At 46.2% G+C, this 15,273-nt stretch overlaps 1 protein-coding gene and 1 non-coding gene across 7 annotated transcripts in view; both read left to right on the top strand.

The window, feature by feature from the left end:
- Positions 1–12,850, top strand: part of B4GALT7 (beta-1,4-galactosyltransferase 7) — a 33,118-nt gene extending 20,268 nt beyond the window's left edge. The window contains exons 6-7 of one of the 6 annotated variants that reach the window (XR_009453054.1): positions 10,020–10,185; positions 11,634–12,835. Coding sequence is in view for 4 of the 6 variants with exons in the window: in XM_059698158.1 (XP_059554141.1) it covers positions 10,020–10,185; positions 11,613–11,732 (286 nt within the window). In the remaining 2 variants the exon portion in view is untranslated. Of the gene's footprint in view, positions 1–3,574; positions 4,199–10,019; positions 10,393–11,612 lie in introns of those variants that run through there. The other 5 variants (XR_009453053.1, XM_059698158.1, XM_059698156.1 and 2 more) reach the window with 5 other exon arrangements.
- LOC132236192 (U6 spliceosomal RNA) lies at positions 12,752–12,858 on the top strand. The gene has a single exon (XR_009453160.1). It is a non-coding gene; the product is annotated as a U6 spliceosomal RNA (small nuclear RNA).
- The last annotated feature ends 2,415 nt before the right edge of the window (positions 12,859–15,273 follow it).

Raw genomic sequence — 15,273 nt, 5'->3', positions numbered from 1 at the left:
CTAATCCCGGACGAGCCCCCAAATGTGAGGCCCCCCAAGCGGGACCCTCACTCTGTCCCACAGATCGACGGCGACCCCAATCAACCGCAGGAGACGTCACTTGATGCAAAACGCAAGAGGCTTTATTCTTTATTCCAGCGCGCTGGGGCCCAACCCGTACTCACGCAAGAGCAGAGGAGTTGTGCCCCCAGCAAGGAGTTTTTCAGCTAATTATATGCTAAAATCACACATCAGGGAGGGGTTGCATGCAGGAGGGTAAGAGGAGCTTGATAGGGATAAGGCACTCCTTCCTGGTGTTTTACAGCCTGTTCCTCTCAAGGTTGATTGAAGCTGGGTTTACTCAACCCATCCTTTGTTGGGGCTATCTCCTGTAATAGCCTTGGGGAGGGCGTCATTCCCTCTGTTCCTATCTCTAGTGGGGGAAGCCTAGGGAGTTGAGATAAAACAGGCAGCTAGGCCTGGCAGCTGGGCCTGTGCAGTTTGTAACATTCTTTTATTCTTTCAGTGTGATAATGGCATTGTGTTTGGGCTTCAAAAAATTTCTCCTTCCCAAATAGCTATTCTCTGATCTCAAATAATGGCATGCTGCTTCTCATTTTGACACAGCCTGAAATATTTATGGATAAAATCTTATAATGTCTAAGATTCGCTCTAAAATAATCCAGTGGTGGGAGTTGAAGGGGATGGATAGAGATTAAACAAGAGTGGTCAGGAGATACTCACTGTAGCTGGCTGGTAGATACAAGGGGCTCATTGTTCTCTTCCTCCTATTTTTACCTACATGTGAAATTTCCCAGGAAGAAGAGAAAAAAGGGAGAGGAGAAGGGAGGGAGGGAAGCAGGAGGCAGGAAGCCTCCCCCGCCCTCCATGCAGGATAGAGCTCCAGCTCTCCGAGCACAGTTCAGCTCTGTGGTGATGCCAGCAGCCCTCCTGCAGGAGATCTGTACTAGCCAGCATGAACTTCAGAAGACAACAGTTCTACACATTATGCCAGCTTCACCAGTCCTTTGGGAGCCACACCCACCCAGAGGACTGCAGTATCATGAGTGCAGAGTCCACTTGTCTTTTTCCGTCCATCCCGGGAAACCAGGCGCAAGAGGTGGGGCCACTTGCCTTTTTCAATCTCCTGAAGGACCACAGCAGTTTCTCTTCAAATACACCAAATGTTTTCATTCCACACCTTCTGGCACAGTCTGGCAGCTCTTGAGAAGGAGCTCAGATCTGAAAACAAAAGATCCTGGCCATCCCCTACCCCAGCCCAGGCCTCTCTGGCCTCCTGGAAAGGGGAGGAAGATGAGGTGGGGTGGGTGGGCTCATCTTTCCTGGTAATACCTGTTCTTCCCACGTTCTCCCTCCTCCAACCAAATACAGACCAGGAGACTTCTTGCTATAGCGGTGCCATGATATAAGTTAAATGCCCATGGATCCCCATTGTACAAGTAAGGGGAACCCTCTGGAGAGGCCAGGTGCTGTACGAGAGCCACTCCTTCCCACTCCCTCCATCACGAGTTCCTCAATCAGCCTTGGCTGGGTAGCTCAGTTGATTGGAGCATCGTTCAGATAAACTAAGGTTGTGGCCAAGTCAGGGTACATGCAAGAATCAAGCAATGGCCCAGCCAGAGTAGCCCAGTGGTTGAGTATGAACCTATGAGCCAGGAGGTCACAGTTCAATTCCTGGTAAGGGCACATGCCCAGGTTGTGGACTGGATCCCTATAGGGGGGCATGCTGGAAGCAGCTGATTGATGATTCTCTCTCATCATTGATGTTTCTGTCTCTTTCTCCCTCTCCCTCTCTGAAGTCAACAAAAAAGAAAAAAGAACCAGTAAACGCATTAATAAGTGTCTCCCTCTCTCCCTTCCTCTTTCTCTCTAAAAATCAATAAATATTTTTTTAAGTTCCTCAATCATCCACTGGCTTTTACTGCCCCCTTGTGGTCATTTGCTTCCCATAGCCATCCCTGCAATACAAATTTCCTGCCTACCCACCTTGCACTAAGCCAGTTTTCATTGAGGAGCAGACATTTGGCTTATTAGTGGGAAAACTTCCTCTTAAATGAATATCTTCCAAACAAGTTATTTGATTTTTAAAAACGTTACTGGTTAAAAATTTCACAATAAAAATGTAGGGAGAAAAATATCTTACCAAGTGGCTGGTTATAGGGAAAAGCCTGCCTCTATATGGGTAAAGGAAGCTCTAATACCATAAAAAACAATGCTCCTGCAGACACTGTGCTTGTTCCTGGCAGGATTGTGGCTGGATCTAACTCCTAGGAGTCTTTTTAGAGCCTAAGCCACTCAGTGACACCCCTGGTGACAGCAGAACAGATTTAGAGGCATACACCAGAAGCCAAGTCTCATCCCAATCTTGGGCAAACAAGCCACTATGCCTCTATATCCAGTGGTACTGAGGGCAAGGTTTTAGACCCCAGCATGCAGAGGACACAGGCAAACAATTTGATGAAACCAGTTTGTGGCCCGCTGCTTTCTACCCTGTGTGAACTGGTTCTCAGAACACCAATGAGCAAGTCTGTCCCCAGCTGTTCCAGACGTCTTACACCCGAGCAGAAAGAGCCAGGCCACTGTGAACTGTTCCAACTTACTCCCAGAGGCCCCGTCCTCTCCGCCAGAGCTGTAGTGCAAACGCCTGCGTTTTGTTTGTCTATTTTGTGATGCACGTGCCTGGTTTATGCTTTTGACTGCCCAGGCATCCACTTCAAAGACGGCTGTCGGGAGTAAACACGGTGCCAGCCACACGACTAGAAGAGCCAGGCTGCTCTCCATCCCCAAAGTTCCTTTGTTTTAGAGACCTTTGGTTTGACTTTTGTCTTTCTCTTCTTGCCTTTAAATATTGCTCTTATGCTTTACATTCACTAATAAAGAGCGAACCCAAGAAACCCTAGGCTCCCACCCTCAACACCAATAAAAGCAAAACCCCAGCCTCTCTCTCTCTCTCTCTCTCTCTCTCTCTCTCTCTCTCTCTCTCTCCTCCCCCCCCCTCCACCTCTTCATTGTGGAATCTCCAGAAATTGTGAATAATAAACCTTGTTTTCTTTTTTTTTAAATATATTTTTATTTATTTCAGAGGGGAAGGGAGAGAGATAGAAACACCAATGATGAGAGAGAATCATTGACTGGCTGCCTCCAGCATGCCCCCTACTAGGGATTGAGGAATCGAACCTGGAATCCTTCAGGCCGCAGGCCAACCCTCTATCTACTGAGCCAAACCAGCTAGGGCAAACCTTGTTTTCTTTTATTCAAAGTTTCCTGAAGGTTATTGCTGAAGGCATCTTGCAATTGTGGTATACTAGTACACACACTGAGACCAGCTTAAAACAATAACTTTGCCCAAAGATGCCTTCTCTCTGATTTCTGACACACAATCAGCACAGTGTGCCTGCAAGTAGTGTTTTCCCATGACCCGAGGAAAGCCTGCCTTTCTGGCTCATGCTGCCACAGCAGTCTTTAAAGGACCGAGTTAGAGAGACTGTAGCCTCAGGAGGGAGCCCACTGTAGTGAGACGCTCAGGCTGGGCAGCTGGAGAGTCCCAGCTTCAATAACGGCATGTCCTCTACAGATGGCCAAACGACATGAAAAAATGCTCAAAGTCACTGATCATCAGAGAGATGCAAATTAAAACGACAATGAGGTATCACCTGTCAGAATGGCTACCATCAACGAATCAACAAATGACAAGTGCTGGTGAGGATGCGGAGAAAAGGGAACCCTCGTGCACTGCTGGTGGGAATGCAGACTGGTGCAGCCATTATGGAAAACAGTATGGAGTTTCCTCAAAAAAATAAATATGGAACTGCCGTTTGACCCAGTGATCCCACTTCTAGGAATATATCCCAAGAAACCTAGAAACACCAATCAGAAAGAATGTATGCACCCTGATGTTCATAGCAGCACAATTTATAATAGCTAAGATCTGGAAACAGTGCAAGTGCCCATCAGTAGATGAGTGGATAAAAAAGCTATGGTACATTTCTACCATGGAATACTATGCAGCAGTGAAAAAGAATCACTTACCCTTTGAGACAGCATGGAGAATATCATGCTAAGTGAAATAAGTCAGTTAGAGAAAGATAAGTATCACATGATCTCACTCATATGTGGAATCTAAGTAAGAAAATAAACTGATGAACTGAGTGGGTACAGAGACATGGAAACATGGAACAGAGTGAAGAATCTCAGAGGGAAGGAGGGGGAGGGTGGGTGGGTGAGTGGATGGGTGGGAGGTAATCAACCAAAGACCTTGTATGCATATATGGATATGGATAACCCATGGATACAGACAGTGGGGTGGTGAGGGCCTGGGCAGGGGATGAAGGTAGGCTGGATGGGGCTGATGGAAGAGAAAAGGGGACATATGTAATACTTTCAACAATAAAGATTAAAAAAAATAACTGCATGTCCTCATGAAACTAATTACTCCCAAAGCCTCTTTCCTCATCTCTGAAAGAAGGACACCAGCACCCACCCCAAGAAGTGTTGGGATGATCCGGATGGAAGATGGTTGAGATTTGCACATCGCACCACTGCTCAGATGTGCAAAGAAATGTGGCCAAGTGCATTTTCTTCACAAGTCACAGGGATAGGCTAGGGGCGCCAAGATGTTAGCTCAGCATTTCAACCTCCTCTGCTCCAAACTGTCTTCTGAGTTCTTTCAACATAAGAAACACCCGAACTTATAGAGAATCTCTGTGGGTTTATTAGAACCAAAATGGCAATTGTCAAATCTCAATAGATTGAGAAAATGCTCTGGAAAATGGCAGTTTTACCACTTATTTTATAGTCAGAATCAAAGGGAAAGGAGTAAGAGGGTTACCTGAAATCCACTGGTGATCGCTTAGGGAGGCAGGAGAAAGCAAAGGGGATAATATTCGAGACTGGATAAAAAGTAAAACAGATATATACATACTCCTTTTTTAATTTTGTTGTTGTTGTTGTTAATCCTCACCCAAGGATATTTTCCCATTGAAATTTTTTTTTTTTTTTTTTTTTTTTAGAGAGAGAGAGTGGAAAGGAGGAGGAGGAGAGAGAAACATTGATGTGAGAAAGACACATTGATTGGGTGCCTCCCGCACGGGCTCCAACCAGGCCTGGGGATAAAGCCTGCAACCAAGTTACATGTCCTTGACCAGAAAAGAACCCAAGACCATTGAGTCTGAGGGCTGATGCTATCCACTAAGCCAAACAGGTTAGGGCCTTACTTTTTTTAAAATTGAATTTTAGAGGGGACACTTATTTATGCATTCACTGGTTGATTCTTATATGTGCCCTGACTAGGATCAAACCTACAACCTTGGGGTATTGGGAGGACTCTCTAACTACCCTTATTATGTGATGTGACCAAGAAGATGCAACTCTACTACTGTATGACCTATATAATTATGGTTCAAGATCAGGCATTCATACTGGATGGCTATTGTGTTGGCTGTTGTCATTATTTTATTTGGCAATCTAAGGGAAAAGAGTTCAATGCCCCTAACTAAATAGTCAGGTATTGTATGTTTTAAAAATTCTTGCGGCACACCAGTTGAAAATCGCTGTTTTAAATGTATCCAAAGAAATAAATGTTAAAATCTTTCTTAAATCCATGAACAAGCTCTTCTTCAACACTTTGAAGTTTTACATTTTTTCCTTTTTCTCCTTGAATTTGTGTTTCCTTTCCAAGTTCTCCATATCTTCATTATAAGGCAATATATTTTTAGGCTTCAAAGTCTTTTACTGACCATCTTATTATACTTAGGTATAACAAAAAGTATATTATTGAAATTTACTTTATTTCCTGTTGACCATAAATCCTAAGTGTTAAATAATTTCTCTGAATTGAATTATTGATAGAAATAGAATTAGTACACAATTGACCAAAACAATATAAATATAAGGGGGTGTTTAAAAATATTTTTTTATTGATTTCAGAGAGGAAGGGAGAGGGAGAGATACAAACATCAATGATGAGAGAGAATCATTGATCGGCTGCCTCCTGCATGCGCCACAATGGGGATCAAGCCCGAAACTGGAGCATATGCCCTGACTGGAATCGAACCATGACCTTCTGGTTCATAGGATGATGCTCAACCACTGAGCCATGCTGGCTGGGCGAAAGCAGTCTTTTACTGAGGTATATGTTGCTAAAAACAATTGAACTGTTGCTAGCAATTCTTTTTTTTTTATAACAGAAGTAGAAACTATTAAACATTTTATAAAATGGAGACTGTAATTAGAATAAATATTTTATATGATTTGACAAAACTGGTTTGACTTCATTCTTGAATAACAAAGAATCTGAAAGAAATGTCATAGAACTATCATCTATGCGTCTCAGCCACTGTGGGGACAATGCTGGCATTCTGAGGGAGTGCGTGAGCTCAGCGTCACTAACCTCCAAAGTGCTTGCTGTTGGAGGCATGTTCCCCGGCTGAGGGCTCGTTGGGATGAGCACTGAGAACAAGGGGCTGCTCCCCAGTGATGTCTGTTTTCTACTTGTGTTCTTTGCTTTGCTCCAGGGGAGCTTTATTACTTAGGTAAGATTGATTAAATCATTGATGACTCATCCTGCTATTGTCATGATTAGCTAGTTTGTTAATAATAATAATAATAATAAGAGCCCTAACCGGTTTGGCTCAGTGGATAGAGCGTCAGCCTGCGGACTGAAGAGTCCCAGGTTTGATTCTGGTCAAGGGCATGTACCTTGGATACCTTGGTAGCTGAATTGATGTTTCTAACTCTCTATCTCTCTCCCTTCTTCTCTGTTAAAAAAATAACACAACGTATTTAAAAAAGAAGAGAAAGAAGAGAGGAAAGGGTGGAGCAGATATTAGCATGGTCTCTTGGACAGCTTCACCAGGAAGCTAAAGCTTCACGCTCCTCAGGGAACCACAGGTCCATTCCCTGAAGATCACTGAGGGGAGGGACCAAACAAAGAAGAGATGATGTACACGGGAAGTCAGGTTGACAGTGTGGCAGGAAGTTAGACATGAGCAGAGCGAGGACATTGGGTCAGGTACAGAAGGTCATCAGGGCGGAAAGCCCTGGGTGCCTAACAAAGGACAAGTGTAGGGTGGGATCTTGCCTCAGGGTGACCTTTCCTCCCCTAGCAAATGGCTGGTCGTGGGGTTTGGACCCTCTGACCATCCTCCCTAGAGATAACATCTAGGGCTTAATTGTATTTCCGCTCCAGGCCCAGAAAAGCAGCAAAACTAGACAAGTGACCTCAGGTCCAGCTGCACTGAATAATGACCTCCTTCCCTGGTGCTGACTAATCAGTCAGTGGAGACCTAGACCCTGAAAGGACACACCTGGGAAGCTGCTGGATATTCTGTTGAGATCTTCCCCTGGGGCCTCCTCTACAATCTCCACCCTTAAAACCCTTAGGACAGAGGGCCTGTGAGGTCTGATCAAATAATTGAATCGTTACCCCTTCCCCTGGGAACTGGTTTTAGACCACTTCACAACTGACATTCCCTTTTGCTTAGACCAGCGATGGCCAACCTTTCGGATCTCATGGACCACCAGTGGTACACGGACCACTGGTTGGTGACCGCTGGCTTAGACCACATTCCATTTGCTAAAACCATTACCTTTCCCCTCCAGATTTGCCCAGGATCCGGACATGAACAGAGAATTCCCCACCCAAAAACCTGCCTAGAGTCCTTTAAAATCTCTGACTCCCGCCCTAGCTAGTTTGGCTCAGTGGATAGAGCATCGACCAGTGGACTGAAGGGTCCTGGGTTCAATTCCAGTCAAGGGCATGTACCTTGGTTGCAGGCCCCACGGCGAGGTCAGGAGGCAACCAATAGATGTTTCTCTCTGTCTTTCCCTCTCTCTTCCACCCTCTCTAAAAATCATTGGAAAAATACCCTCCTGCGAGGATTTAAAATGTTGAAAAACAAACAGATAAATAATAAATAATAAAATAAAATCTCTGACTCCCTGACCCTGGGTGCTGGCACCATTTTGGGGCTCAGTCCATCTGGTCTCCAGATGACCTAATAAATTTCTAACCCCTTCCCACATTTGGTCTCGTGTGGTCCTCCTTCAGCAACCCTAGCATTTGGTGCAAAACCCGGGAGGGTTCCATGGGGAAGGGGAGCCATCAACCTGGCTTCAGTCACCCTGAGTTTTCTCCTGGGAGAGCTGTAGGCAGCAGCAGCTGGTCCTGGGCTTACCTCCGAATCCTACTTGGATGACTGACTGCTGCCTCCATTTGGCCTCCCTCCCCTATGGGCCCTCCCGAACCAACCAAGGAGGCCCCGGGGCTCTCCCCCCTGGTGAGTTTCCACGCCTTCCTCACTGCCAAACTCCAGGAGCCCTTCCTTTACCTCTATAACTTATTTGCTAAGCCCATATCTTCTATGAATTACTTCTACTACCTCTGTGATTTTCCAAATAAGTGGTCACTTACAGTTTGAGTCTTGGCTCTGAATTCTTTCCTAGCCAGAATTCAAGAACTGAGGTTTTTAAACCCGGTCCAGTCTGACCCCATGGGTCTAACACCTGGTACTATTCTGAAGCCCCCAACAGCAGGGAAAGTGCTTGGCTGTCAGTCTAGCCTGGGGAAAAGATCATTGGCAAGTGCTCAAAGTCTTGGAGAGTTAAAGTCCCCGAAGAGTTCCCTCTCTCCTTGTTCCCTCTCTCTCTTGTTCCACAACTATGCTCGCTCGTCTGTTCCCTTTCTATAGCCATGTGGCCTTCAGGAGCCACATGACCCATTAATTTTATATCATCAATAAAGCTTTCCCACAAAACCCCATTGTCCCACGGGGACCTCAGGAAATTCTTTTCTTCGAGGCACCACAAGAACTCCACTTACACCAATAACAATCTTACTACTGGTCTGAAAGTTTATGTGCCTAACATTTCAAAAAGGCCAATATTCAAAACATCAGAGTTTGGAGTAAGGAGAAGACACCTAACTGAGGAGATGGGGGTCTTAGAGGTTCCTTAAATCCATCTTAAGAGAGTCCAGACCTCACACTTTTATGTCAAATGAAGGAAAAATGGGAAGGGCAAGAGGTCATTGAGGACCACAGACACCTGGGCACCAGCAGGGACCTAGGAAAGAGTGTGAAATCTGAAATCTCTGTTTCCAGTCTGTTAACCCCTGCTGATCTAAATCCAGTCTTGAGGCTTCTGCAGATCTTTGATAAATAATAATTACTTTTTTACATATTTAAAAAATGCCTCGGGTGAGGCACCTTCTGGCAAGGGGGCTGTTTTTGTGTTTTGTTTTGTTTTTTAATATATTTTTATTGATTTCAGAGAGGAAGGGAGAGGGAGAGAGAGAGACAGAAACATCAATGATGAGAGAGAGGCATGGATTAGCTGCCTCCTCCACGCCCAACACTGGGGATGGAGCCCGCAACCCTGACTGGCCTGAAACCCGGGCATGTGCCCTGGCCTGGAATTGAACCAGGATCTCCTGGTTCATAGGTTGACGCTCAACCACTGAGCCACACCGACTGGGCACGGGGGCTGTTCTTAAAGAAAAAATAAACCTCAAGCTGCAAGCAGAATTCCTCTATAATGATTAGCACGTCTATATGCAAGAACACAGGCTTGAGCAAGACGGGGTCAGGGAGGCTATTTCACTGGCACAATCCAGCCTTCAGCCCCTCTCCTTCCCAGAGGTTAGTGGGGGACTGAAAGTTACACCCCTCTAATCACAGGGCAACCAGCCCCCATCCTTAGGTGGGGCTCAAAAGTCACTTCATTAACATAACAAAAGACACAGTGATCACCTTTATCCTTCAGGAAATTCCAAGGGTTTGGGGAGCTCGGTGCCAGAAACTAGGAGGAAGATCAAATATATGTTTCTTATTCTAAATCACAACAATCCCTTTCTCATCTAGGAAGTACAGTCCCAGCAGCTGCCTCCAGAAGCCCCCACACCCACTACTCTGACTCCCAGTTGTCTCACTTGGACAGAAAGCTCAGCCATCCAGACTCCTGTCAGGTGACCCGGAGCTGACAGGTCCCCTAGAGGTCATCTAACATGCCTCTCCCTCCCACAGAAAGAAACCGATGTCAGACTTGTGGCCATATGGGCTAGGCCAGAACCCAGGCCTTTCACCTGCTCCATCCTGGACCAGTGACGCCTCTCGGCCAGAGCATGGGGCTGGGACGCTCACCTTTATCCAGGGACTTCTACCAGCCAAGCACTGGGACGCATTTTTTCAGGTGTGTTCACCTAAACCCTCCTCACAGCCCTGACAGATATTTCACTAAGGAAGACACAGAGGCACGGAAAGGCAAAAAGACCCAGTCTTTCTGACCCAATGCCTTGGCTTTTCTCCCTGCTGCACAAAGAAGTGTAACATCCTGCTCCTCCTGCAGTTTCCTCCCAAGTTCCCTCTTCTAGTAGCGGCAGATTAGGTAGTCTTTCAGCTTCCAGCCCAGCAGTGCAGGGGTCATTTTGAATTCTTTCTTCTTCAACCTGGCAGCCAGTCTGTGGGCACAGAAGCCCGCTCTGGCAGGCTGGAAGAAACCGCGAAGGGCAGGCAGTTCAGCTGTCTATGCAACACTTAGATTTCCTCTAAACGGCTGTGGTGAAGCCATTGCCCAGGTTCAGCCTAGTCTGAACTCGGCCCCCACGTCTGTGCCAGGGGCTCGCCTCTTTCTGATGTTACCTGTTGCATCTTGAAATGGTTATGATGTTCCAAAGTCAGCCTTAGGTCAAGCTGAAACGGGTCTACGTGTTCCCTCCGCTCTCCACCCCCACACTCACATTTTCACTGGTCCTAGTTGTTGTTTTTTTCTTGGGATTCACAGAACAGACCTGCCTACTCTCCTCGACCTTAGCCCTTTAAATGTGAAGGCTATAATCTCCTTCCCAGAAGGTAAATATCTCCCTTTGCTCCAGCTGGTCTTCACAGGACATACTTCAAGTCTCTAATCAGTCTGGCCTCTCCTCCTAAAACGCTCCAATTTATCCAAATCCTTTGTTACAAACTCAGTGCCTATGGGGGCCAAGCAAATGACATCAGTGAGTACGATGGGTGGAGTTAATAGGGAGTGGTGGGGACGGTGGCAAAGAGTAAGAACCCATCTGTTGGAAACAGTCACTTTAGTTTCAGGCGATTGTTGCCCCACAGAAATGAGACCCCAGTATTGCCAGATCCCTCATTTTCCAGGAGAAACAGAAAAAATTTTTTAAAAATATATTTTATTGATTTTTTACAGAGAGGAAGGGAGAGGGATAGAGAGCTAGAAACTTCGATGAGAGAGAAACATCGACCAGCTGCCTCCTGCACACCTCCTACTGGGGATGTGCCCACAACCAAGGTACATGTCCTTGACCGGAATCGAACCTGGGACCTTTCAGTCCTCAGGCCGACGCTCTATCCACTGAGCAAAACCGGTTTGGCAAAAATAGAAAATTTTGATTTGTATTTGAAATGTCCTGATTTTTTAATCTCAGTAATTAATTAAAAACACACACATACATACACACTGTGCAGGCAAACAAAAACCTGTGGGCTCTATGCAACTTCTGAAAATGTACCACCTAAAACTGGATTCAACACTCAGAAGCAGTGGGTAACCTGTTCTGTGCACCCTAACTTGTGAAAGCTACTCCCTCTCTCTCTCGATGTCCACTATTTCAGGTCTTCACCATCTCTTACCAGGCCCAGGCCCACTGTCCTGACCAGCCAGCCGTCTCTACCTCTTCAGCCCTGCTCCTCACCACTGCCCAGAGCGTGCCATCACCCAAGACCCTGCTCTAAGATCCACTATGGCGAGACCTCACGCAGCCAGGCCTGGCTCCTTCTGGAGAACATGCTTCCTCAGCCTCCCGTTTCCGTTTTTGTTTTTTGTCCCCTCTTCGGTTGGAACTGGGGCCCCTCCCTTCTACCCACTCCTTCATACCTTTGCTCAAGCTAGGCTTTCCTCCAGGAATGCCTTCCTCCTTCCCCACCTGCATCTTATCTTGGCTCAGCTTCCCTCCGCCTGAGGTCTCCCCTGGCTGTGTCAGCCCAAGCTGGTTTCTGCCCCTTATACTTTGCCAATACCACATCTGTAATATGGGGAGAAGACAGACTGACCTCAAAGGAATAAATGAGGTGACTCATGTCTAGGGCTTGGAGCAGCAGTGGGCACACAGGAAGGGCTAGCGAACGTGAGCTCTTACTATGAATACCCTGATTAACACTGAATCCACATGCCATCTGGGGTTCTTTCACATTTCTACTCCGGTATTTCCAGCTAAATGATAAAAGAATCCTGGGCACGGAGACCTGCAGACCTGGGTCAGAATTTCATCTGCCCCACATTTTACCCTGGTGAAGTCACACAAATTCCTGCTGTCACCGGAAAGGGACCAGGCCCGGAGCAGGTCTGCCTCAGGGCCAGCCTGTAGTGTGTGGGTTCTTGACTTTGTGCAGGAAAGATGTCACAACATGAGCCCAGGTGATTTTGAGTACATTCATTGAGCCGGGGACAGTGAAACAAAGGAAGGGCTTAGGATAGAAGGAGCAACAGGAGAGAGCCTGGGTGAGGCTACTTTGGCCTCTAGAAACAGTATAGGAAAGAAGTGCGTGGCCCTGGCTGGTTTGGCTCAGTGGATAGAGCATCAACCTGTGGACCGAAGGGTCCTGGGTTCGATTCTGTTCAAGGGCACGTACCTTGGTTGCAGGCTCAATCCCAGCCCTGGTCGGAGCTGGTGCAGGAGGCAACTAATCGATGTGTTTCTCTGACATCGATATTTCTCTGTCTTTCCCTCTCTCTCTAAAAGAAGAATCAATGGGTGCTTGCTTCGGTAGCACATTTACTAAAATTGGAACGATACAGAGAAGATTAGCATGGCCCCTGTGCAAGGATGACACGCAAATTCGTGAAGCGTTCCATATTTTAAAAAAGAAAAGGAAAGGAAAGGAAAGGAAAGGAGAGGAGAGGAGAGGAGAGGAGAGGAGAGGAGAGGAGAGGAGAGGAGAGGAGAGGAGAGGAGAGAAGAGAAGAGAAGAGAAGAGAAGAGAAAAGAAAAGAAAAGAAAAGAAAAGAAAAGAAAAGAAAAGAAAAGAAAAGAAAAGAAAAGAAAAGAAAAGAAAAGAAAAGAAAAGAAAAACCAATGGGAAAATATCCTTGGGTGAGGATTAAAAAAAGAAAAATTGGAGTGTTTTAGGAGGAGAGGTGTGTGGACTCGCTGAGAAGTAAGACTCAGTGGCAGAAGTGGGCCAAGGCAGGGCTGCTTTTAGCTCACTGACAAGTCAGGGGAAAGGGGGCCTTGGAGACAGGTTCAAGGGGTAAGCCCGGGAGGAGCTGCCACTGCCCACTGCTCCCCTGGTTGCAAGTCTCCTGGGGACCCTTTAAGTTTAGGAGAAAGAGTGAAAAATTACATGCCCGAGAAAAGAAGGGGTGCAGGTGTACTCCAAGGAGAGTGTGTGCTGGGTCCTTTGTCGTGAGGGTTCTTACCTGTTTTCTAAAGGGGATACCTCAGAGGAGGATCCTAATGGAATAATCAAGGTGTCTCCTTCAATATGCTGATTCACCAAAATGAGCTTATAAAGAGGTCAGGGTCATTCTCTGGTCAGTTTCACCTTCAAAGAAGTTAGGAAAGAGGGACCAGACAAAGCAGGTCTGCTCTGGAGGTCTGGAATACTTAAACCATTTGCTCTTAAGTGTCCTTGTTAGGGAAGATAAGATCTTGTGACTTATTCTCTGGCTGTAAATTGCTCAACAAGTTTGTTCAGCTATCTGTCTGTTTCCCCAGTCCACCTGCCAAGGAATTTTCCTAGTTTCTTACTATCTTGCCTCACCGAGGCTCGTGTCTCTGTAAAACGGAGCTAATAGTTCCCACTTCTCAGGGTTGTGATAAGGACCGAATGAGGCAATGTCTGCAAAGAAAACTGGGAAGAAATGCTATAAGAACATGTTTCTGGAGGAAGAAATTCATGATCAGCCACCGAACTGCTGGAGCCAAGGGCAGGTGGGTCTTTGAACAGACCCGCCACCGTGCCCTCCGCTCAGTCCCAGCCTCCTGACTCTTCCCCGATTCTGCCCATTCCAGCCAGTCCTCTCACTGTGGCCTGGATGACCTTCCTACAACACATCCATTCCTTCACTGATTTCTGCATTACCCAGTTATTTATTCAGTAGTTACTGGTTCTGAAAACAAAACAGACCAGAATCCCTGCCCCCTCATAGGTGTTACATTCTAGAAACTCATTAGGTAACGTATTTGCTTTAAAAACTCCACTGACTTTCAGTTACTTATGCCAGGGTCAGAAATCTTGAGCTTGGCCTTCAGGGAGTTGGTGATCTGGCTCCACTCCCTTCCAGTCCCTCCCCACTTTCCCAGGAAGAAAGGCTCCTGGGCTCTGGGTGGGCTACTCCCCCTCAGACCCGAGCCTTTGCGCTGGCTGTTTCCTACTTCTCCACAACCTCACGTAGAGGCAGCTGGAGGTTTTCTCTGTTGGGGGCCTGTTGGCAGCCTTGCCCACAGCCTGCGTCAGGGAAGGGCCTCTCCTCCCCATGAGCTCTGCCACACTCACCTAGAGCTCCCCAAAGTCATTTTCCTTGTTGTCTCCCTTTCTCTTTCTAAAAAAACAATAAAAACCATATTTTTTTTAAAAGTGAGAAATGGTTTGACTGTGCTGAATTTAAAATTGTAATGAAGGGATTAGTTTCCTTTAATACAATTTATTCCCCAAATCCCTTATTGACCCAAGGAAAAAAATCACCAGTGTTGGCAAAAATTCTAATTAAAGTATTTCTATTCAGGAAAACTATGGAATTGAAATGCCCCCTACATGTTGAAGACTCATATTTTTATATATCTCTGCCTGAAGTCCAGACTCAAATCAGCAACTGCCCCATGAAACATGCTCGCTTAGACATCCCGAAACCTCATCAAATACATATTCCCAAAGGCAAACTGCTGACCTCTCACCAAATTGTTCTTCCTCTCAGACACCTGTCTAAGATTGGGACCATCGCTTATTTGATTACTCGGGCCAAAAACTTGAGGCATCCTCTCCCTTATCTCTCTCATCGCCACACATAATCTAAAACCAAGTCCATCAACTCAACATTCAGAGTATCTCTCAAATCTGTCCTCTTTCCAGCTCCAATGTCCTCACCTAAGTTCACATCTCCCACAAGGGATTAACCCAACTGGTCTCCCCGAAACCATTCTTGCATCATCTGTTCCATCCTCCACACTGATAGTTAAGCAAACCAAGACCTCTCCTCCAGTAAGAGGTAGACTAGATATCTGATAAAACCTCCTGCAGAAAATAGCTGAAAGAGTTGGTCAAATGTTTATAAAAT

The sequence above is a fragment of the Myotis daubentonii genome, chromosome 5, assembly GCF_963259705.1.
Source record: "Myotis daubentonii chromosome 5, mMyoDau2.1, whole genome shotgun sequence".
NCBI classification, from domain to species: domain Eukaryota; kingdom Metazoa; phylum Chordata; class Mammalia; order Chiroptera; family Vespertilionidae; genus Myotis; species Myotis daubentonii.
The sequence above is the reverse complement of the archived record's forward strand: the minus strand, read 5'-3'. Positions and strand labels throughout refer to the sequence as shown.